This window comes from Passer montanus, unplaced genomic scaffold, assembly GCF_014805655.1.
Source record: "Passer montanus isolate IOZ18808 unplaced genomic scaffold, ASM1480565v1 scaffold219, whole genome shotgun sequence".
NCBI lineage: Eukaryota > Metazoa > Chordata > Aves > Passeriformes > Passeridae > Passer > Passer montanus.
This window is the reverse complement of record NW_024366803.1, coordinates 162,033-187,689: the sequence shown is the minus strand read 5'-3', so window position 1 is coordinate 187,689 and position 25,657 is coordinate 162,033. Positions and strand designations below refer to the sequence as shown.

General features: G+C 35.5%; 2 protein-coding genes across 3 annotated transcripts in view; one reads left to right on the top strand and one right to left on the bottom strand.

Moving 5' to 3' along the window:
- The window catches only part of MCPH1 (microcephalin 1), a 122,514-nt gene that overhangs the window by 38,058 nt on the left and 58,799 nt on the right, over window positions 1–25,657 (bottom strand). The window lies entirely within an intron of this gene.
- ANGPT2 (angiopoietin 2) overlaps window positions 1–25,657 on the top strand; it is a 44,030-nt gene that overhangs the window by 4,007 nt on the left and 14,366 nt on the right. For both annotated transcript variants that reach the window (XR_005627502.1, XM_039709598.1), the window contains exons 2-5: window positions 18,292–18,447; window positions 20,506–20,627; window positions 22,256–22,488; window positions 24,739–24,866. Coding sequence is in view for 1 of the 2 variants with exons in the window: in XM_039709598.1 (XP_039565532.1) it covers window positions 18,292–18,447; window positions 20,506–20,627; window positions 22,256–22,488; window positions 24,739–24,866 (639 nt within the window). In the remaining variant the exon portion in view is untranslated. The remainder of the gene's footprint in view (window positions 1–18,291; window positions 18,448–20,505; window positions 20,628–22,255; window positions 22,489–24,738; window positions 24,867–25,657) is intronic.

The following is a 25,657-nucleotide window of genomic DNA, read 5'->3' as shown; positions in this document are numbered from 1 at the left end:
GTAATTTATTTGTAGTTTATCAGCAGATCAAAAGACTAGCAAATAAAAATCTGTGTCAGGAGTCAACATTTAAGCCCATTACCAGAGCTTCCTCCTGAATCATCCCAGCAGACTAGGAGGGGGATGCACTGCTGACAGAAATGCAGTATCTTTGGACACACTTAACTGAGATTCATTTTCCCTTGCCTTGATACCCTGAAAGGTTATAATTATTGCTGTGCTGAATGTAATTTGTCAAATACAAAAAGATAATTTGCCATGCTGCCACTCAAAACCATCTGCACACAATGAATAAGAAAAAATATAGTGAACAGAGTTGGATTTTGAAGTACTAAAGAAATCATTCTGACTCTGAATCCTACATTCCTTTCTTAAGTAATGCATCTGTTTTTACTTATTGTGAGAAGCGCTTGTTTCTGTCTATCAACGATTATTTGCTAAGCAAAGAAAACTGGTAGGACTCAAAAGAAAATACTTTCTTACTTTCAGACTAATATGTCACTAGATTAAGTTTCCTCACTACTCTGGATGATATAATTATGCAGTTTTTTGTTGTACTTCCTGTAGGTAAATTTCAGTGAAAGGATTTGAAATTACACTATTGCATGTGTTTAAAAACTTATAGAATTCTATATGGTTATAGAAACCATATCTGTGTCATTGTGCCAACACCAAATTGCTGCTACAGGTATGAAATTGTACAAAATGAACAAAGAAAATGAGAATTTCTTGTACAGATTTACAAGACAAAATTGAAATAGAGAATTCACCTTCTCCAAGATGTTATCAGTAAAAAGTGGGATAAGGAGAGGCTTACAGAACCAGTCTCTTGCTAGCAGTCAAGACATATTTTCCTGTGCTTTGTTTGTTATTAACATGACCATAAACTTGTCATCTTTGACTGGTCCAAACAGCAAAATGGGAGATTTTCTCCATCAATTATTGACAGCAAGTGCTCTTTTTCTTTTTCTTTTTCTTTTTCTTTTTCTTTTTCTTTTTCTTTTTCTTTTTCTTTTTCTTTTTCTTTCAAATGAGCTTCAAGATTCCTGAATTGCCAGTTTTCAGTTCTTTTTATTTGCATACCCATTTAATATATAAAATTTAACAGCATTACCTTTAGAGTATCTTTGATACTTTGTGAGAGAGATTGAAGTTGAGGATGGTGTTTCTTTTACAGACAATTATTGTTACTGCTCCTTTTGTCTTGTTAATTATGAAAAAAATCAGTGATTTCCATCTCACCTCAAATTTACCAAGTAAACCAGCAAAATTTGCTTGATTCCCAAGCGATCATGTATGTATTGCTTAGAATGGAAGTTATTCTAAAGCCCACAGAAATGGGCTAGACCCATTTCTAACCTTCAAAAAAAACCAACTAGTACCTTTAGTGACTGTTGAATACTGTCCTTTACATACAACAGTATTTGCTATTGAAAATATACCCTATTCTTTGATTTACAATATTAAGCAGCCTAGTCAACCATTATTTCTTTAAATAACCCTTTACATACTTTAATGCAAGAACCTCTTGCTGCACCTGTCATTTCATGGGCTTCTACACAGCTTTGGCTGAAAGCCAAGGTGGGGTTAAAGTAAGATGGTCTTCCCCCACTGTTACTATTGCTATAGGGCTAGACAGGCAAAATGTTGTCAAATGATTTAGAACAGTCTTACTTCTTGCATTAGTGTCTACAACAGAGAGGGGTCACTCTTGGATCTTTGGAACTTTGCAAACTCAGAGTTCCATCAGGTGTCTCAGACTATATTAATTAGCTTCCTAGAGTAAATTCAATCAGCCTCTTCAGCCTAAAAGACAAAAATGGAGGAATGGCAAACTTAAAAGAAATCCCCCTTGAAGAGGCAGATTTGTCAGCATTGCTGAAAAACTTACAACAGCTATCATACTGCTTGGCTGTCATTGTAACATACTACTTTAGCACTGAAGTTTGTAGGCCTGAAAATTCAGAGACAATAGGTAGAAGGTACAACTGTGGACTAGACTGAATATATTATATGAATATATAGATAAACATTATACTTCCCACTTGTTAGAAAGCAGCTTGAGTGCAAGAGTCAAATCAGGATTCATGGCTTTTCCATAAGAATTTGGTGTCTTCCTATTACTACATCCTGAGAGAATCACAGAATTGCAGACTGGTTTTGTTTGGAAGGGATCTTCAGACATCATCTAGTTCCAACCCCTCCTATGTGGGCAGGGCTGTCTTCCAGATCAAGTTGCTCAAAGACCTATCTAGAGCCAAACCTTGAACACTTGCAGGGATGGGGCATCCACAACTTCTCAAGGTAGCCTGTTCCAGTATGCCACCACTCTTACAGTAAAAAAAACCCCAAAACCACAAACCAAAAAAAAAAACAAAACCAGAAAAACCACAACAAAACCACACAACCAAAACACAAAACAACAAAACCCCTAAACTTCCTGGAATTGGAGATGCAAGCTGTACTTCAGAGAGAAATGGTTCTTGCATATAGTTAGCATGTTAGGATACTAATGGGAGCCTTAAGGGTATTTGTACAGATTGTATAAGGGAAAATGGGAAGAGATGGCTCTTGGGGGGGAAAAAAAATCATGTACCTGAAACAAGGATGTCATGCACAGAAAACATTTGGGTAGTCCAAATGCACGCTATGAAATATCTCATTAGTAATAACAGTGAAAACAATGAGTCAGTGGACCGTAAGTATCACTAGATCCTTCAAGAAAAGGAGAGTTTCTATGGCACTGAATAAGAAGTTTCAGAAATATGCACTGACAATTTTATCTGCCATTTTAGTATTTGAACTACTCAGACTAGCCACATGGAAACTAGAGGTGGGAAAATAATACGCATGTCAGATAACTTAAAAAGTCAAAGCATTTGGGGAGAAAAAAGTATAGCACAGTAATTAAACACCTGGAAATGCTTTAAAGACATGGCACATTACACAGCATTAAACCAAATAACCTGATGCACACAGTAAGTTAAAAAGTGCTTTACAACTGAAAATACTGTGATAATTTCATTTCCTTGACCAGACATATTTCTAGGCAAGGGGGCAGAGGACAAATTAATTTTATTTATTCTCTAGAGAGAATAAAAAGAAATACTTTTTGGTGAACCTGATGTCTATTCCAAGTAAACCAAGCTCAGAGGAGATGTTAAAGAATTCTTCAGGTTACAAAATCCAGATCTGTGTTTGGTATAAAAAAAAAATTCCACACCTAGATAGTTCTGCAAACACTCACTGTGTCAGTTCTTAAGCTGCTAGAAAAAGACATTATTACTCCTTAAAAGCTTTTTAAAAAGAAATTCTTATTGTGTTCCAAGTAATTACTGAAAATCCTGTTAGTTTTTATCTCTTTGTGAAACAGGTTAACCCTAAAATTAAGATGTTGTTTATAAAGCTCAGCAAACATATCCTGCAATTTGTATGATTAAATGCTATCTATCTATTCTCTTTCCAACTTCCAGCACATTATGGCTTTGTCTGAAGAGAGTGGAGGAAGCCACAGGAACTTTTCTACTGTCTTTATACTGTCTATATGAAGCTTTATCAGTTTAGCTAACAATCTTCCAGGAGTCTACTAAGGTCATAAAAAGGTCTACTAAAAACAGAAGGCTGATAGAATATGCAACCCTCTCTCTGCTAACTTCTCTCTCTGTTAATAAAAGTATGGATGGGAATCTAGTAATCTTCACAGAATTCTCTATTCACAGAAGCTGTAAGGAAATATTTTCCTCTCTAGATGAGCAAATACTTCTGAATTCTTAGATGACAGCAACTTTTTTTCCAATTCAGCTGTCTCTGGAGATCTCTTGTTAAAACCACGCAGCATGAAATGTCATAGCTTTGCTCAAACACCCTTTAATAATGTAGGGGAAAAATTATCTTTTTGTTTTTGTACTTGTATTCAGGTCTCAAGAATCATGATAGAGTTTTAAAATAAAAATCTTTATTTTCCTTTACCCTCTAGGGAACAACATATCAAATTTGTATCATTGATTTTACTCAGATATTAAAATCAGTGTGTTGTGATGAGAGCTTATGATTTCCAGAAAGGGGGGAAAAAAAGGCTTGCTTGATTCATTACTGCTCTTGCAATATTAGCAAAAGAAATTCTTCTAATAGGCATTCAAGTGTTAGACTGTGTAATACCTTTTAGTAATATAATTATCAAGAGATTGAAACTAGCTATGTGCACTTCAAAAAAAGCATTGATGAGCATTGATGAAGACCAGAGTAGTTCAGTATAAAATCAAAACTATTGTATTAGAGCATTCTAGCGTAGTACAGCATAATCACACAACTGCCATAATTTGTGTACTTCAGAAGCAAAGTTTTAGTATGTTTTTTGAATAAACTGTTTATCAAAACCACAGGAAAACAGACTGAGCAAATGTTTGATCTTTATCACTCCATTTAAAAGAACTTTTTGACAGGGAGAAAACCTACAAGTTCTAATCTTTGGAGAAAATAATTGTATCCATTTAAAAATAGTCGGATCTTCTCAAAATCCCCAGTATGAAAATGACTGAGCAGTGTCTTAAGGCCTGTCCAAACAACAGCTCTGCAGACCTGTTCATTCTCACGCTGCAGGCACTAAGAGTCATTCACCTCCTGCACTCACGGTATCAGCTTCATCGCTATGCTTGCTTTTTGGTTCAGGCCCGCACCTGATGTGCGTGATCCTGGAAGGAAAAAGCCTCTTTGTTCCATTCTGTCAGGGTGTGGGAATGGGGAGACACCCAGCTAAGTGGAAAGGACATTTCCTGGGCAATAGCCATAGCCCCCATAGCAGCTCCCCCACACGTGATGTGACATCCGTGCGCTGCAGGGCTGCTGCTCATCATGTGACCTGATGTACAGACTTACATGGAGGTACCTGAGTAAGCTGAGAGGCTTCATTTTGATCTCTGGTACCTAAAAATCAGTTTTGTCTTCCTTGACAGAACTTGTAGACAACATGTTATGACACTTCATATATTTACTTTAGGTCTTTTCCCATGTACTATATTATGTTCTATGCAACAATGTTCCTCATTTTCCATTTACAAGGTGTAACTACCTGCAAGATACTAGTTCAAACCCACAGTTTCAGAAAGAACTATAAACCAGCACCTTAAGATACCATTCAGTCAGGAAGCAATAGCCTCTTTTGTCCAGAGTATCAGCTGTCAACTGACAATCTCAGCTGTGCAAAGCCTTAACATTCAGACATGAAAAAGCTGCAGATCAAGACTAAAATACATGTAGTGATGGAAAACACACTTGCCACCCTTTAGTTTGCATTAACAGATACCCTATCCAGTCAGACAGCAAGAAAATTCCCCGGTGAAGACCTAATGAAAAAATTGTCTTATTTTTGCTTTTCTTTTTACCAACAGGGTAATTCAACTATTCAAATGAAACGCTAGTTTCCAGTTTCTTAGTGCAACTTAAAAAAAACCAGATAAAGTAGGCAAAAGACAGTTTAAATGAATAAGTAAAAATTATAAAATCTTGTCTTTTGCTGCTTCTAAGGAATAGACTTAAAAAGGCCCCTAAGCTTCCTTGCATGAGGCCTGAACTTTGACCGTATTAACTATCCCTGTGTTTTCACTTATGTTAAACTGTCATCCTGATGCCAGATTTTCTGTCAGATATAATGTTTGCCTATAAAGTAATAGTAAATGAAAAAAAAAACTATTGTAAATGCTACTGGAGCCTTACTGGGAATGTTTTCTGAAAACTACTCTGACATGATGAAACAAAGTTCAAATAACTAGAAAGTAAACCCCCAGACTAATAACCTAGCCCTTAGAAAGAGTATAAACTGCAACAAATATAAACAATCTGACCCTGTTGAAATCTTAGCACATACAAGCAAGGATTCTGTCAACTACAGTTTACCAGCTAGGCAAGAAAGTTTAAATATATAGTTAAAAATACCCTAACTTTTTTCCCCTGACATGTAAGTTTATTTGACTTGAATCTAGAAAAAACTTAGCCATGTCTTGAGTTCAACTTCTTTGTTATGGTAAACTTTATTATTTTAAAAAAGCTCTGAGGACAGCGTACAAAATCCTAGCTCTGCTCCAAACAAGTAGAAAAATTCCCACTGACTTCTTAGTGAAACTAAAAATACTTAAGTTTCAATAACTAAGTATTAATAAAACAATATTGGAAAAGTATTTGAAATTGATAATGGAGTAGACCAGTAAATCAGACTTGCGCTTTAAGGCTTAATTCATATGGACTACCTCTAAGTAAGTAAGGATGCTACTAGAATAGAAAAGAGTAATAATTTTCATCACATGGAAATGAACAGTTTCTTTTTTTTGTCCTTCTCTAGTCCATGTGGGAGTAACGTCTCCCAAGAGTCTCATGCAGTCAAGTCCTTTGCACTCACCATTTTCCTCAGTGAATTTTCTTCCAACTTCATAATGTCTTTTAAACTTCAAACAAACCAGAGAATCCATTCCCTCAGCTGGCTTTAAGATCAGCCTTCCAGTGCCCTTTTGCAGCTTACTGTCATTAGGAATTCCTATCCCTTTTCCTATCCACATCCACTTTTAAAATTCTGCTCACACAGATTCATTTCCCTTATTTCTTTCCTTCTATTAAAGTTATGCAGCTTCCTGGCTGTCCCTTTCCTCTACATTCTTTCTCATTCAGAATTCTCAGTTCTGGATTCTTTTGTCATTATAGCTAAATTTGTTTTTAACTTTCTGTGCATACTTTCCTGAGTATTCACAGAATGCTTTAGGTTGGAAGGGACCTATAAGGTTACCTAGTTTCAACTGTTCTGCTGTAGGCAGGGACACCTTCTGCTAGACCAGGTTGCACAGAGCTCCATGCAGCCTGGGGTTGAACACTTACAGCGATGGGGTGTCCACAAATTCTCAGGGGAACCTGTGCCAGTGCCTCAACACTCTCACTGTAAAGAATTTCTTCCTAATATCTAACTTAAACCTACCCTCCTTCAGTTTACAGCCATTCCCTCTTGTCCTGTCACTACATGCCTGTGTTAAAAGTCCCTCTCCAACTTTCTTGCCCCCTTTAGGTACTGGAAATCTGCTCTATGGTCTCTGAAAACCTTATCTAGACTGAAAAACCCCAACTCTCTCAACCTGTCTTCATAGAAGAGGTGCTTCAACCTTGGGATCATCTTTGTGGCCTTCCTCTGGACCCATTCAAATCCCTTCTAATGCTGTGGCCCCAGAGCCGGATGCAGCACTAGCCCAGCTGGGGTCCCACCCGAGCAGAGCCGAGGGGCAGAATCCCTTCCCTTGCCCTCCTGCCCACACTGCTTTGGATGGAGCCCAGGACACAATTGGCATTCTGGGCTGTGAGCACACACTGCCAGGGCATGTTCAGCCTCTCATCCACCAGCACCTCCACGTCCTTCTTGGCAGGGCTGCCATCAATCCCTTCACTGCCCAGCCTGTGCTTATGTTTCGGATTTCCTGGACCCAGGTTCAGGACCTTGCATTTGGCCTTATTGAAATTTATGATGTTTGCACGGGCCCACCTCTCAAATGTAAGACAGCTTTCTTTTCTGGCTAGGTGTATACAGTATCGATATCATTGTACTTTCTCCACTGCTAATGTGCTTACTCATCTTGACAGCAGAGTTTTACATCCAAGAGAATCTTTGGAAAACATATTTAAAAGTCTCCCTCTTCAGTTGCCCTTCTTGTCAGACCTTGACAGACAGGGAACAGTGTCCTCTCATAAAATACCCATCCTATAATCTATAGCTTTGGTTCTCACACATTTTTCCTGACACTTTCTCCTCTTCTCTTATGGTTAATGCCAATATCATCATTTGTTTTGAGAAGAACTGGCTTCGGGTCTTTCTAGAAGGGCACATACTGACAGCTGCCTGGTGTCAAGCTTTCAGGAGCACTGACTGGAGCTCAGCTCAAGAGATAACTTTGCATCACCACCTGAGTGCTCAGGGGGTACCAGAGACAAAGAGGAAATTTGGGAAGCAATAGATGGAAAGACCTGTCTTCATGTTTCTGTTGCAAAAACCGAAACCGTCTGCTTTTAGATGGATAATTCCAGCTATTGAAACAAAAAAAAAAGTATTTTTTAATCAGGATTACATTTTTTTTTTTCCCCTGCATCACACACTATGTTTTATTTCTGCAATATGTTTTGATCTTGCTTCCAAATATTTGTGTTTGTCCACTTTTAACAGTAGCTACCTGGTTTTTCTTTCAAGCATGGAATTCCTCAGAAACTTTTGTACTCAAGGCTCTTAACTGGGCTAATCGAACAGTACAGAGAAATAAATAAGTGGCATTTGACAAGAACATATAAGGATGCTAATTTTTTTAACTAAGCAGATGTGACCACCTGAGCTTCTCTTTTTAAGGCAGCCTTTAGTGCTTTCTGTAGTTATATTTAAATCTTGTTTGGTTTTTGGGTCCCGCTTCCCCTGCCCAATGTTTTGGAAAGTTTGGAAAGGTCTCTGATAAGTTTGGTCCAGCAAGTGAGGAATTTTCAAGCTGGTGATGTAAACATAGCAGTTCTCCAGACTCTCCATCTCTCCAGTCCATCTAGCATAGTATCAATTGAAACGCTAGTGAGATAGATGCAGCACACCTTAATAAAAGAGCTACATTACTTGAGCATAAATTACTTTCTTTTCTCCCCTCCAAAATCGGTGAATGGTTTCTTAGTAAAGAAATTCAGTCCCTCAAAACTGGAATCAGCAGCTGACATGTGCTTCCCCAAAGTCTTGAGCATTCAAAATTTGTCAGGCCTTCAGCAAAAATGACTGGTTGTCACTTGGCAGCACCATTGAGGCTTCTTCTACAAGAAAAAGATCTCATAAAACCTCAATAAACTATAATTAGATGATAGTATGTTGCAAAGCTTAAGAACTACTAAAAATGCTTTCAGTTTCCTTAACCTGTAAACTTAAAAAAGAATCTAATTTTTGTCATGCTGAAAGATGCTCTGTGAACACGCCTTTGAAACTGGAGACACCCAGTTTTATAGCTTACAAAAGGGACTAATTGTGTACCATAGCTTCCTAACTAGTTTGATCCTTGAACTCCAAATCATTCTTCCTTCTGGTTGGAAATGGAATGCAAGATGACTGCTTCCCTAGAAAGCAATGCTGAGAACGAGCTGTAAATGCCCAGCTCTTTTTCACTTCCCCAGTAACATGTTTTGAAAAGTGGAATTTGCTTCATATTTGTCAAAAACTTGATCTCTGATTTGCTTCACCACATTATGAGCTATTCTCTAAAATAGACTCTCCTATTGAAAGAGGAGTTAATAAAAAAAACTTCATATTGTTTGAGATAAAAAAGATAATGGCTTTAACTGTGACTGGTACATTTGCTAAATATTTTGTAAAGTTTATGAGGCTACAGAGACAATGTTTTTAATGAAAAATGTCACCAGCATATCTGATAGTAAGTTTATTTCAGTTGCTCAGTGGAATGGAAAACATACACAAATGAGAAAGGATTATGAGAAATAAGATCTGGGATAGTGTTTATTCAGATGTCATCTTTATAAGGCACAATCTCATCCTTACACTGGTCTGGTAAAGTTCTGATTCCCTGATGCTAGTCAAAATCTGATTGAAAACATATAGGCTTGTCTCAAAAAGATTTGAATATTCAATTTGGGAAATTATAGCCGAATGCCATAACCTAGTATTTAAAATTTAAATATTGATTAGCAGTATTTTCTCCGCTGTTAATAAATATGGAATCCTAATTTTGAGTATTGGTGGCTTGTTGTATATAACAAAAAAATATTTTATGCATTTCAGTGAACGGCTGAAGCATCACTGTCTTCTTGTCTTCCTGGCTTCAGTGCTACTGAACTTCGGCAAAATGCCATTCATGACTCACACTATTTATTTATTTATTCTTTATTTTTAGACTAATGGGAACTTTATGAATTCCTTCCCTGATTTTTAAGAGAAATACCATAGCAGCTATGGTCCAGAAAAATGGTGAATCAGAATCTTAAATTATTGCCTTAATGAATAGCCTTAACTCTTAACAAGTATGGGTAATCACCAAATAATTGATTTTAATTTTGAAGATTCTCTTGTTAAATTTTGGTTTTATAAAATTATTTACCTACCTACATAGAAATTGACACTGTTAAGCGGTTTGTCAAGTTGACAATTTAGTTTCCATTAACAGTGGGTTTTTTTCAATATTTTTAAATGTACCAGAGAAAGTACATGCATCATATATAGTACAAAGAACCCATGTCATCCTCCAAATGACAAAACGCTTGTAGGTAGGAAAACAGTAGTGTAGTATTACATGTACAAAATAAGCTCAGTGTCTGGAACGGTGGGAACTCTACGACAGCCTTTGGGAGTGTTTCAGCTGTCAAAGTCTCTTCCCTTTTCCTATGTGCTCCTTTGCCTTTTCTATATCATCACTTGGATCGTAACATTCATAGTTCACAACATATAGCAGAAAGTTCAATCATCCTGTAATAACTTTTAGCATTAGATACAGAATACTTCTATTCAGGAACACAGATTGAAAGTCACTCCTTATAAATATTTGTATGGAAAATTACATTTCATGCATTTTGTTTCATATTACATTAATGAAAATTTAGTTTTTATTTAAGTAGAGTTTTGCCAGTAAATGAGCGGGGGAATATTTTTTCTTCTGCTAGCAAGTGTAAATTATAAAAATGTAACAGTTTCCTCTAAATGTTGTGTAATCAGACAGGAGAATAGGCTGGTAAGTTTTCATTTAATGCACAAGTGTACTTACCAGAACCATCTGCATATAATTTACTTTAAAGTCTGTGTTTACTATTTTAAGAGTGAGCATTTAAACCTTTAGTATTTTATTACACAATTTTAGCTTGAGTATTTACCAGTAAATCACAGCTCACTTCCAGATACTATTCATTTATGATGTTACTTTCACCTTTTGTTTGCTGACAGGAAAATGAGATAAGAGAAAAATCTTAGCTGGAGGTCTGGACAGGCAGACATGTTTGATGGGGCATAGAGACATCTCAAGCATTCCCATATACATTCCCAAAAGATTTTTTTCCCTTCCTTGAGAAACAACTCGTAGACCATTGGGACTTTCTGCTCTAGGGGAAAAAAAAATTAAGCTGTTTCAGACCTGATTGTGTTTTATTTCTGCAGTGTACTAATTTTTTCCAAAAGTTACAGGTTCCTAAAATTGATAACTTAGTTCCAGAAAACACGGAGAAATAAATTATTTTATTAAAAGTTGCTTTAAAATAGCTTAAGGTCTGATTGATGGGGATTGATGCAATGCCCTTAAAAATGTGTTCCCTTAGGTCTGTCAAGATAAATGACTCTTGGAAAGGGTAATGATTCTGCTATTTCCATCCAGACTTGAAGCAGTAGGAACAGGGACAGACTGAAAATAAGTACAAAAAGCTACTTTAAACAGAACAAAACTGTCTGCAAAGTTGAAATTTTGACAGTATTTTGCCTTCGTAACACCAATGCATTCATGTGATGTGGAAATACAAATACAAGCACACATGGAGTGCCTGTCAATATGGTTACATATGCACATTAAGGAGCATGTGTAGCATATATATGTTGGTAAAATACTACCTGTTACCTACATGAACTGCTGTGATGAAATTGAGGCAGTGTTTCCTTCTTTTTTGAAAAGTACATTACATTTCACGGTTATTCATATCCAGTAGGATCCAAGGTGGCTCATACCAAGAATACCCTCCTAATGTACAGACTTCAATTATACTACAAATAAACATTTAAAATATTTAGTATTTTAACTGAAATTTAAGTCTGTTGAAAGAGTCTGTGGAAAAAAACCCTACATTTTTGTCTTTATATTAAAAAAATATATGCGAATGAGAAATTTAAGGATTCTGTGGCATATAAGGATAACCTTTTACAATCAGAAAACTGCACATTGGCACAGCATTAAAAAAACCAGTCCAAATTATGGGCTAAATTCTACTTCAGATGACTCATGAAGAAATCAGATGTGGCCACAATCCAAAGAACACTGCCACTCTGAAAAAAGGGCAGGGCAACTAAGACCAAGCACTACTAGGTTAAAGATACCTCAAGATATCTGGAGTACAAGAAGCAGGAAGGTCACATCTATATTCTGAAAAAGTATTCTCCAAGGAACTAATGAGACTCAGCTTTTCTTATTTTGACCTGTTACTAAAACTAAGCAAATCTGATTATGGATGCTTAAGTACATTTTCTATCTTGTTTGCTTTTGTGTGTATAATGAACATCTTGGTGAATAAAGCACCAGGATGATGATCCCAGGAACTGATTAAATTCAAGTGGTTTAAATTTGCAAAGATAAGTTCTAAATAAAGCATATGATATTTTTATTAGGGATGTGAGAACTATAACTCAAAGTTTTGACAGCTTAATATATGTATAACATGTCACTCAGTTGTAGAAGGGAGCACCCAAAATTCCTCAATGCCTTTGGTCAAAGAAGAGTGGCAAAAGCCAAAGGGATCCAAAAGAAAAATGCTCACAAAGTTTTACTAACAGACGACACACTTGGCATGGAAATATGTTTGCCCCTATAAAGAGAAATGAGATAGGAGAGGAAAGGGTATCACCAGTTCTGGATCCAGCACTGATCCAACAAACAGGGTGTCCAAGGTCCTGGCGGTGCCACCCAAGCTTTTTAGGGTTACTCTTTTATAGGTAGATTATCCTTCCCTGGGATTTAAGTTTCTCATGCTTCATGTAAATAAGTGAGCAGATGCAGTCCATTCTTTTGGACCTTTCTGGAAATGGGTTGAGGGTCTTTGAGGGTCTTTTGATGGTCTTGATCCCCCTCTACTGGATTGACCCTCAGCTGACAGTTCATGCCTAATTCTTCACACCACTCCTGCCCATCGGCTGTCCTTTACATCACCATAGACCAGAAGTAGCAAGTGGGTTCCAGAAAGGTGCTGCCCTGCTTTTTGACAGCCCCTCTTTCTACCCACACCCTGTTCTTACTTGCCCACTTGAATAGCCATCAGCATTTGAGGCACAACAACACATTAACTCCTTACTGCCCAGGCTTCTGTAGCTTCAACGCATACTTAAAATGTTAAAATATTACAGCGTAACTGTAAATGTATTTTTTGTTGCTAGGCTTTCTACTGGATCCACTCCACTTTTTAAAATCCAAAACAAAAGTTAGAGGAATATCACTACATGTGTGTCATTAGCCCTGCAGTTTTCTCTGTATCTACATTAGATGACTAAGCATGCAATATGTGCTGCAACACAACCTGTTCACACAGAACACAGCACTGTGTAGAAACTCATGATTAACATTACGTCTGGCTGATAATAAATGTTAGAGTTGACAGAATCAGACTATAAACATTAAGAAAATCACCAAACTTTATTTGGAAAGCCTGCTCCAATAACTGACAAATTCTATAAAATAGAACAAGCATCCAGTACTATTTGTACTATTTATATGGGGTAGCATTTGGCAAAGGAGGGATGTATGTATTCATGAAAGATAAATGCTGCCAGGAACATGACTGTTTAATTAGTATAGATTAAACACTTGGCAGCGAAGAACAAATGCAAGACATCATTCATAATTTAAAATGGAAAAAATGGTAAGTCAAATGTCTATAAATGCACAAATAAGTTGCTGATTCTTTGAAAAATTCTATTATTTGGACACAAGGTATACAATCAGAAAAGTTTTTCATTTGACTGAGTATTGATAACCCTTCATAATGGATTAATAGTATCTGTGCCAGTGGTTAGAAAACATACTTCTTTTACTGCATACTCTACATGTTGTCTTTCCTTTCTTGCCAATTGAAAAAAAGCCTTGGCTATAAAAGCAATGTGTTGGAATGCGCTCCAATATTATTGACCTGTCCTTGTTTTTTTGGCAACTTAGCTGGAGTATTTTCGCCAAATTTTATGATTTTATATGATTTGAAGTAATAAAGCATGATGCAGCCCCGAAGTGGTGACCTTAGAGAATTTTTTCTCTCTAAAAATGCACCACTATAACTTTGTAAAAAATCTTAACTGTAAAAGTATTTCAATTTTCCCAGCTGTTTTTGCAATTTAAGCATATTTTGAAACATGTTTTTTCCCCATCTGTGCTTTCACTTTTATAATTTGTGAAGAATACATGACAGCCAAATTCTTACACAAAGATAGAACGTTTAATAAAAAAATCCCAAGAATAATCACTGAAATGCTATCAATTAGAGTCCTTCTTTCAAATATTCCCTCTCCCTTCTATTATCTTTAAGATAAGATTCATTGATTGACTTACTCCATCAAAAGCAAAATTTCTGAAAATGCATCACTAATAGTAAGCTATTAGGTTTTAACATTTATTTTGTTCAAAATTACAATAATGTAATCATGGTTAACACAATTCTTATAATATTCAAATATTATTTGAATGAAAAAGAGATTAAACCATAGCTAGTTCTGTGGCAAGGGAGAAATCTGGCACATAATCCCTGTTTCACCTTCCAGATTTGAGCAAAATATTGAAGAAGACAGACATGCTGTTCAAACTACCAAGCCTCCTGACTGATGGATGGGGACTCAGGCATTCACTCCTGTGTCCCTCCCTCTTTTAAACCTCTTTTTTACTCAAGCTATTCTTCCCCCTTCAGAAACTCTGAGTGTGCTACTGCTTACAAAGAAAGGAGGCTCCTTGTCAGGAGCCGATGAATAGTTTCTACAAAGAAATGTGCCACAAAGAACTGCAGTCTTGCAAAAATGGCTGCTAATCCTCAGTGTTGTCAGTGTAGCTCAGCCGTGGCTGTGGGAACTGGAGCCCATGTTTGAAAAGTTCTTCCTCCACCCGAAACCCAAGGGCTTTGCTTGCCAGGGGTATGAGTGGGAACATGTTCTGCTGTCACTAAGGTCAGTGGGAAATGGTGGGGCATTTTGGATGAAAGTCATTATTTTACTCCTTTTTGAAGAAAGATGAAAGTAAGCACCTGCCACTAAGAAAAAGTTAGGACGTTGTAGCTGTAAAAAGTGCTGCTTTCTACAGTTTTGCATTGCATGATGCAGAGAGAGAGGGAATAAGCAGAGAAGGATCAGTGCATTATCTTGGTTCAGGTCTGAAAAAGAGATTTTATGATGTGTACATGCAGAGAACATAGAAAAGTGGGAGAGGACTAGTGAATATGAAGGAAAAACCAGAGGGGTTTTATGTAATCATGCTTTATAGAATTTTTAGGGAAAAAACCACAAGAAGTTCCAAAGCCACTTAATAGGTCATTATAATTTTGATGCTTCATGTTGGTCCAAATTAGAATAAATGAGTCAGATAATAAAACTGGCTTTACATCTTAATCCCTTTTGGTATTCACATTTCATGCTTTCAAGTAAGCACAGATACCATATTACCAAAATTACGTATTTAATATTTTAAGTTAAAAAACAGATGTGAAGACAAACATAAAACTGGAGTCAAGAGAATACTTCAGAGATTTGGAAATCCCCACATAAATGGGAAATTATTTGAAAGAGATCAGATACTTGGAGATATGCTTATATTTACAGATATTCAAATACAATAAATTATGAAAATGCAGATCTGTGTCCAAACAAAACTGCTTTCCAAGGTTACAAGTGACAAGGGGTATAAAAATCTGGCAACCAGAACCACCAGATGCCTTAAATTGTAATCACGGGTTTTGCATACTGTATTCAGAGCAACCTTACATCTGTGTGTTTGAACTGGGCAATTGCCTAAGCCCACCATAAAATGTTTACCTTACCTTTAAGCCCAGAATTAACTCCTTTTCTAGTAGTGTGTTTTGGAATAACTCAGTGATAACAATTTCAAAGAAGTCATGCAGTTCTGCGATCCTATATGCAGAGATGACTTTGCTCAGATTCTCATTCTGCTCTCTCTTTGGTGAACAAAGAACCTTGAAGAATAAGGTTAAATATCCACAATTATTTCATGAAAGAATCAAAGCTCATGAACAATCTTTCTTTGTTGATCTATTTATTACTGTCTTCCTTTTAAGTTTGGGCTTTTTTTTTTTCCTAAATTAAAGATGATGCAATATTTTCAATGCACTGAGTCTGACAGGTGAAGCCATATCCTTGATCTTGATAAAGGATATTCTGTACTCGATAAAGGTATTTCCGTACTTAACTGTGATACTAAGGCAAATAAAATGCATTCTGGAGATCTCACTTCATAGTTTTTTAACAGAGCTGCATTTGAGCAAAGTTTTTTCAATGCTATCTATAATGATGTTCAGTCTTCCAGATTCAGTTGCTAAAGTTAATTTGGAGTCATAAGTCATTTAATTCCCAGATGTCTAGCCTTTTCAGAGGGACACATATTAGTTGTTGTTCTTGGTCTTCATTTCACTTCAGTGAAAAATTACTTATATTTATCTATATAAAAGTCTGCAGAATTTTGCAAATATCCTTTGACTATGGTGCACCAAATACCAATTTGCATCGCTTTTTAAAATAAATTATCACTATACTCTGACATCTCACAGTGTAATGATCAAGGACTAAAGATACCTTACTATTACTACTCAATTAAAAGGCCAAAATAAAAGAAAAAGCTGACCTAAATGATGTCACCAAAGAATTCAAAAAAATTCCAACATGTTTGGTCAAATTAGATTTGTCTCTGGGTGGAGAAGCTTTTGAAAATGAGGAATAGCATGGAGCAAAAGGTAACACTTAAGAATCAACCCTATGAATAGCGAATAACTCTAATTACCATAGTATGATGGCAATGGAAGATACCCATGTTCAATTATTATGCCAAAACCCAGTTGATTGGGTTTTTTTTTTTTTACTAGTTAATTCTAGTATTCAAAAATATCATTATGCAAAGAGCATGTAAAGGCTGCCTGAAGACTGATTTTAAATCTTTGTGGTACAAAGAGAAGTATGTTTATGGAGCAGAATAGTAGATGTGGGTCAAAGTTTATGCCAGGTCAGAAATCTCCCTGTTGTGCATTGCAGTTCACCAGCTGCATGGGGAGACTGGAGTGAACAAATACTACTTGGACAGTTTGGTCACACTGGGCATCAAGAAATAGTGGTCACTTCAAATGTAAGAATATACTACCAGTTTTAGAGATTTTGATTTCTTAATATACCCTGTTTTCTCCGTTTGCCACTTTTAAAAAACAGCTCTGAAGTAAGAAAAATTAACCCAGTCCTTGCTCAAGTAACATTTAAGAGGAAGAACTTTAAATAGTCAAAATTGACAGATCTGCCCATTGACCTTTAGCTGGTTGGAAGTGGAATTGTTATATCTGAACAGTGGTTTATAGAGTATTAAATCACATTTAGCTAGTATCCTCTTTGTAGGTAGAGGATGAAGCTCAACATTTATTATGGTTCTCTTGATAGAGCTGTGTTGGAGTGAAGTAGAAGTTTGATTCTAGAAATTTCCTCAGTCAATGCAAAAAAATGAAGTCTTGTGGCCCAGACTTTCATGAACTCAAACATATGCAATCACACATCAAAGAAATGTGAGATATTTACAGTTACTGACAAGAAATAAAGATGTGTGAAGAAAAACCAGACTGCTTTTTCATAATCCAGGCAGGTAGAAAGAAAGATTTATGCAAAAGGCTACTTTAATTTTCTCCTTGCTACTTATTTTTCCTTACTTTCCTTGAAAGCAGGATACTCTGTTATAAAATATCTACTAAAAAGCCATATAAGTTTAGACAGAAATTACTTCAGAGTCAAGTATTTTAAACAACTTTTGCATTCCTTAATATTAAGCATTTTAAGTGCTTATAGGTTTTTCTACTGTTTTGTGTCCTTATTTGAAATTCTCTCTGATAAAAGTGCACACATAACAGTGTTAAATGACATCTGACCTCTTTGAATTCTAGTCATGTGATGAATAATAGCTTTTAAAATAGTTAAATGTAAATACAGGAAGATGACTAAACTGCTAAACTTTTATCTTCTAAAAAAATTCCCATCACTGCCAAAGCTGGTGAAGCTCCTCTGATGGTTTACAATGGTGGGAGCACTAGGGCAGAAAGGTTTCCAAGTGCCCACAAGCACTTTCATCACTGTACCTACTACCTACCTCCTGCAAATCTCTGTTCCTGCCTTTAGAAAATGAGTGGCCACACATTCCTTGTCACATTTGGTTTTCCTCTCACAGAGCTTAAATGTTGGGAAACTTAACATAAATACATAACAGACAAGGACAAGGACTAAATTTGTTTAGCAAGGCTGCCAGCAGGCTTACTGTACTACCCCCTTTCCAACATTTAAAGAATGCAACTATCTTCTCTCTTTCCTTTCCCATGTAGCTTGAGAATTACATCCAAGACAGTATGAAGAAAGAAATGGAAGAGATCCAGCAAACTGCAGTGCAGAACCAGACTGCAGTAATGATTGAAATAGGCACAAACTTGCTAAATCAAACAGCTGAACAGACCCGCAAATTAACAGATGTTGAAGCACAAGTAAGTAATGAATTTCAACCTCAAAATGCTTCTGCTTCCCAAATACTACAGCCATACATTTAACACTGTTTGGTGTTACATGCTTCTGTTCAACAATTAGAAGTCAATCATTGTGACCCACAGTTCTACCCAACTTAAGGAAACATTAATATTTGGTAACACATAGTTCCATCTCAAGCTCAGTATTGCTACTGGAGTGATTTTCGTTATGGTAGCATTTAAGTAAGCCTAGAAAGCCAACTGTTAAAATAATCTTTAAAGAGAATGTATTTAAAACTACTATACTATATCCAGGCATCAGTTGGGTTCTAGTGTGCTTTATACTCACATTACTCTCAGTACTAATCTTAGCTAAATGAGTCTCTTCAAACTGTCTTTGTTCCATTTACCAGCTTAATTGCTTTTTTAAACGAAATCTTTCCTTTTTTATTTTTTTAACTTATCACAAGAACTATGTCTTTTTAAATAATGTTTTCACAGATAACTCTAAGTGGGATAACAGTTCATTTCCAGCACTGCATTATGGTAAACAAAAGGATACATAAACAAATCTGAGAGTAATAAAGAAAAAGAAATTAGGAGGCTGCTAGAAAAGTATATTCACACAGAAGTAAATTTGTCTACTGTACATTTGTTAACTTCAAACACAAACAAGTGGATTTTAATTGAAAAGCATTAAGTACAATAAGACATTCTGTTAAACAGAATGCAGATATTAACAGAAGGACAAGTCAAATCCATGTAGAGTGGTATGTATTTGTAGTTTTGCAGATATGGTAGGAAGATGCAGATCTTTAATTGCCAAAACAAATAACGGATATATCATGCAGCACATAATATTTTGTATAATACAAAAATGCAAAGCCTAAATGTTAGATATTTTACTATCTGTAGAATTAATCCAATGAATTAAATTACAGTTTTTTACCTAAATCAAGACTTTGTGAACTCTTTAATAAACTGATAATTCATAGCTTATAGGCATACTGAGCTCAACTTTTATTGCATTATTCAGGAGCCTAATATTTTGCACATGTTGAGAGAACGTATTTATTAATTCACACTAATGCCTTTATGGAAATTATTCCGTTATTTTCTGCTTAGAGGAAGAAAATCATCACTGTAACTTTCCTTCTCTGCTTGAAATTACTGGTGACTGGGTTAAGGGCTTAATTAGCAACATAAGGAAATTAACCAAACAATTGCTCTCTCAAGGACACTTACTTTTGGCAATAATTTTCAATTACACTTAAGTGTGAAATCATGTCCTGAATGACAGTTTAACATGAAGGACATGAGTAATCAATTCTTCCTGTCAAGGAAAGCCAAATTCTGTTAAATTAAAAAAAGCTATTCTAAAACAATGAGAAAATATTTCTAGAAAACTTGTTTTAAAGTAAAGCAATACAAACCATAGAGTGTCATACATGTTTCCTAGTATCTGCATTTCTTCATTTAAAGATGTAAATAAATTGTAAACAATGCATAGAAGAAAGGTAATACTAAAACGCAAAGAATGAATTGACTAAAGTGTAGTCACTTTAGTTGATTTGTTTCATGTGTTTCATGAAACATTAGTAATGTATTTCACATGATAAATGCTTCAAAATATAATTTGGGATTGAATAAAATAACTAGGAGAGAACTATCAAGTGATTTCATGACTGTGCCAAGATTTCAGTGAGAGACTTACTTTCAACACCAGATGGGGAAAACAACTCAACTCATTCTTTGAGCCACAACCGTCATAGTTCCAGTAATGAAATAAGAATTAACATAATGGAGGGGAAGGTATAACAACAAAGCTAAAGTACCCAGTAATTCTCATCAGAAATGTAGCATACTACTGTAATATTCCCAATGATATAGTGTAATAACAAAATTAGTTCAACTCTGTGTATTCTTCATTCTGATTCTAGGAACATTTGTGTCTAAATTAAGTGTTGAAAAACATTTTTTAATCATAGGTGTACATAGAGATTGGCATGATTTCACAACATAATTTATTTTAAAGACATATCTTTTAAAATAAGTGGTTTTTTTTGTAAAATTTTTTAGGTATTAAACCAGACAACCCGACTCGAAATTCAGCTTTTGGAACACTCTGTTTCAACAAACAAACTAGAAAGACAGATTTCAGATCAGACCAATGAGATAACTAAATTACAAGAAAAAAACAGGTAAGTTTGCACAGCCCGATAAAATGCTTGTCCATGAAGTGCCCTTCTAATAGTTTTAGAAACAAATGTACTCAAGTAGGAAAATAAGGGTTTATACACAAGCTCTCCAAACTGATTACAAAATGTTACCCACACTCATTACAAAGGTCATATAATACTTAAAGCCTAGGAGATTCATGCAGGTTTATTCTTGTATTCTGTTTATATACTGTTCTTCACTATCTAAAGTTCTCCTTTATATGAGGAACTTAAGGGTAAAACTGAAAAAGTACATCAGTTGTACCCAATTTATATTCTTCTTCAGTTTTCCATATAAATTTGATGTAACTTGATTCAAACTAATTGAGTGTAACCACATCTCCAAAATTTTATTTCCATGTAGCTATCCTAATGATTAACCAGGTCATTGCTACAATTTTTTTACCTAATGTAGTGAGAAAAATAAAGCACTAATAATATTCAACATGCCTCAAGAATCCATGTTTTGAAATTGACCAATATCCACCTATTACTCCTATCCTCTTCTGTACTCGGCTATGGTCCAAAGGCTCATACCTTTTTTTTCAGCTAGCTCTGTTTCCATATCACCACAGTCCTATTTTACTTTTGGCAATAAATAGTTTACAGAGGAATCTAAAAGCAGCAATAACAGTTAGTTTTCTCCTTCAAAGCAATGTTTTTCAATGAGAACCATATGTGCGAAGTGCTTTTTCTTTCAAAGAATTAGCTTAAGAAACCCAGGAGACATGTTTTGACATTTTTGTTCACCACTCTACTACATTTATATATGTTCTGTAAAGGTTTTATCTACCAACTTAAAAAAACCCCCAAGCATCCTTATCAAATGGAAAGCAAAGGAAATACTGATTTTTTAAAAGGTCACGTTTTTTGGTGTTGAACTCAGCAGACTTTAGACTAGCCTTGTAACATCCATGTAAAACACAAAAGCATTGTTTCTCACCTAACAAAATACAATCTGCATGGAACTAATCTGCTTGGAACATAATTAGATATAAGGTACAGGATTTTTTTTTCAGTAACAGCAATGGATTTTAGGTGAACTTCTCTCTTCCAGCTATGCATCTTTTAACATCAGCTTTCTCAGAGTCTATATCAGAACAATTAGCAGTGAAATAATGTTCCCAGCCAGTTACCTAATAATACCAGCTCCAAAACTGGAGAAGGGTAACCCATCTTCAACTAACTATTTGCATGTTTCCCTGTCTTAATGCTATAACATTTATGTTAAGTATGTATTTTATTCTAAGATATTTGAAATGTTCATAGTTACATTTTTAAATAAGCTTCATTTTTTAACAGGGTAAACCCGTGACAACTTAGTCACTTTACCTTTCCTTTAATAATGTTGAATTATCAAACACCCAACTATTACACTTTTAAGGTCTGCAATACACACTGTAGTAGATAATGTTGTTTATTAGTGCACTTACATAATAAATTAAGGCTTATGTATCAAACTAAACTTTCACTTAGTTGTCTGCTGCTTGCATAGCACTAGAGAATGAAGTTGAGTGTTTACGAAGAAAGAAACTTATACAACATGCTTGATTCTCTTGACATCAGCTCAAAATTGTTTCTGGAGGGCCTAATTGTAATCTTTTATTTAGCTTTTTAGAAAAAAGAGTTCTTGAGATGGAAGACAAGCACATGCTTCAGCTGAAGTCAATAAAAGACGAAAAAGATCAGCTTCAAGTCCTAGTAACCAGACAGAATTCTATTATAGAAGAACTAGAAAAACAGTTGGTTACAGCTACAGTAAACAACTCAGTTCTGCAAAAACAGCAACATGATCTGATGGAGAGAGTTCAAAGCTTGCTTATTATGATATCAACACCAAACTGTAAGTGAAAGCAGACATGCTTATATCATTTCAGTCCTATTTCCTAATTTGAGTACACTGGTACCTAACTTTTATTAATCTCTGTAGTCTTACAACTAGCTCTGACACAATTCTGCTTCTCAACAAGTCTGTATTTTTTGCCTTATATTTTGCATGTGAGTTAATTAAGCTACTTTTTAGGGGGTGGGAGAAACAACCACATTTATATGATTTGTTTTCAACATTTTGTTTATCTTCTCTGGTTTCTTTATCTTCTTAACCAATTCTCCAGTGGCTCAACAAAATACAGAGATGCCAAATATTATTCATCTCACATGGCATTCACATGTGAGGCAGAATACACTTGCTTGACCATATATCTAGGTGATACTGCATATTGTAGGTCTGCAACTTTTCTTCCTGGTTCACAGAGATTGTTTCTGCCACCTCTCATTGCTTTATGCACATGGAGTTTATCAAAGAAAGGAAAAATTATAGTAGCTACCAAAGGCAAAAGAATAAGCACAGGCATAGTTTTTAGCCCCCAAAACCAGAAAGCACCAGGTCTGGGCAGAAGGTTCTCCCACAACTTCTTCACCAAGGTATCCTTGTTCATTCTAAAAATCCCTCAGCCTAGCAAACCTTATAGGCAATCTCACCCCTAAATGCCTGACAACCCTGCAACAGATCATAGTAACCAAGCATAATTTTCAGATTTATGCAGATTCATGTGCACCATAAAAAACCGACACAAACTATAAACTAAAAGTTATGGCTACACAGGATTTAATCATTCCCTGCCTTGAATTTCATGTCTGATATGGAATTTGGAAAGATTAAGAAGCTGTTCTAAAAGACTGTAGAATCTGGCACAGTTGCCTGTAAAGTTCTCAGGGGGGAAAATACAGAAGCATACAGAACCACTAAAGAAAGGATTTAAAATTAAATACTGGGAAAAAATGTTAGAACTTGTCATTAGAATTTAAAACATAGTATACATGGGCTATGATACATTACTGTAAGGTGGATCACAGAAAAGGAAAAGGGTGTTTGGAACTCCTCACTTTTAGTATTGTCCTATATGTTATTATCATAACATAGGTTATAGGTTTTTCTAAACAAAGTAAATTCCAAGTTTTTTTGTCTTCATAACTGACGCTATTCCCTTAAATACCAAGGCTGTACATGTTCCTGCTGATGTTATCTGCTATGCTAGTGCACAAATAAGTAAACAAGTCAAAGTCATGTTGGCTACAGCACCATTAAACCCAGAGTGGAAAAAATAATGAGTGTTTGCCAAAAAGACAAAATTAGCAGGGAAAGCTTCTAAGACAGTATGCAAACAATAGAGTGTGGAAAAGCAATTAAAACACTGAATGTGTTATTTTTCTATTTAAGGCAAAGCACTTAAGCAGGTAAATAATGAATAAGCAAGCTAAAAAGAACATAATAAGCAGCTGTAATATAAGCACGTATTTATATGGCACCTAAACCTTTGTAGTAACTGACTGTGATTGTTAGATTAAATTAAAAGGGAAAATACACAGAACCAACCCCAGAAGGGTCAAATATGAAATATCAGTCAGCAGGCGAAATGCCAGGAAATTCCAACCTCCATAGTTAATAAAGAACTGAACAAAAAGATGAACCTTAGATTGTTCTGTGGAATAAGAAGGCTTAGATATATGAAAATGTATTTTTTTACACAAATGAATTCCAGAAGGTATATATCTTTAGTGAGTTGGGCTGACCTACCAAACTTCAGCTTGGTACATACAAAGTTGTTCCTGTTCAGCACAAGGGAAAAAAAAAAAAAAAGCTTAAAACCTCTAAAGTCTGTTGCATTATAAAAGGTTTCATAACTCATTTCACAATATAAGAGTACTGGCCAAAAGTCATTATTAACCTAATCATTTGCTACTTAGGTATGTATATAATAGTACTTAATGCATGCTAGGTTGTAATGCATATAGAAGTCCAGCCAGGGCAGAAACTGTTCAACTGAATGAGATGCAATACCCTGAGTTTTCTCATTCAACATATTAGTAAGTGTTGGCACTTTTCAACCTATGAAACAACCACAGTCCTATCAGAATAATGTCTTTAAAAATACAAAGTAACATCACACACAATAAGTGCCTTGATCTGTCAATTCTTTCAGGACCAGACATTTTTTGGAACCGCTTTAAGCCAATTACACCATAAATTGATTCTTTGTAACTTTTATTAATCTCATTTTAATGCCTTCAATTTCTATTTTTTTTTTAATAGCTAAGAGCAAATTCATAGCCAAAGAGGAGCAAATCAGTTTCAAAGACTGTGCTGAAGCTTTCAAATCTGGACTGACAACAAGCGGAATCTACACTTTAACAGTTTCAAACACTGCACAAGAGAAGAAGGTAGGATGACTATAAAGAGCTACCTAGCTGTACTGCATGTTAAAGGTTATTTGATCTGGCAAATATGTTATTTTAAAGGCTAGTTAATAGTGAAGTTTACTACTTACCAAGTTTTTTTATATGCTTTTAATCGCTCCTAGATCTGAGTATCTCACAGGAAGAAAAAAGTCCTTCAGGTGAAATCTTGGCTTAGTTGAAAGGAATAACATTTTGTTGTGTGCTTCATCATGCCAGAATTTTGTTCTTTTCTCCACATAATTAATGTAATTAAATCAATAAGGTAGTGTAATTTCTTTATAAAATCTGTAAACTAACAGAGTTGCTCTGCATGATCAGCAGACTCCTGTCTCCTTTAAGTTCTTAGTTCCTTCGTATGCCCAAGGGTCTTCAGGAGGCAAAAGGGTAAAGTCAGGGGCATGGAAGATTACTCATAGATTTATACTCATGAAAGCTATCTAGTAGTACTGGACTCATATATGGGTTTCAGTTCTTTGTATCACAGATTTTTAAGGACTTTTGTGTAACAATTAGATTAACAATTAGACACTGTCTAACAGAGAGGATTTTCTGGGAAATACTGTCCTGGAAAATACTACTACTGATTCATTTAAAAGGTGAGTTTGTAGGGTTTTCACTAGATCGGTTTAAATTCCTCTATGGATATTTTTTCTCCTATGCGTTTAACTAAAATGAACTTTAACATCAATTTAAGTTAAAGCAGTATGCCATACCTCTGTAGAAAGACCTTGAGCTAAAAGTGGCACTCATAGGATGATACATTGGAGCCTGAA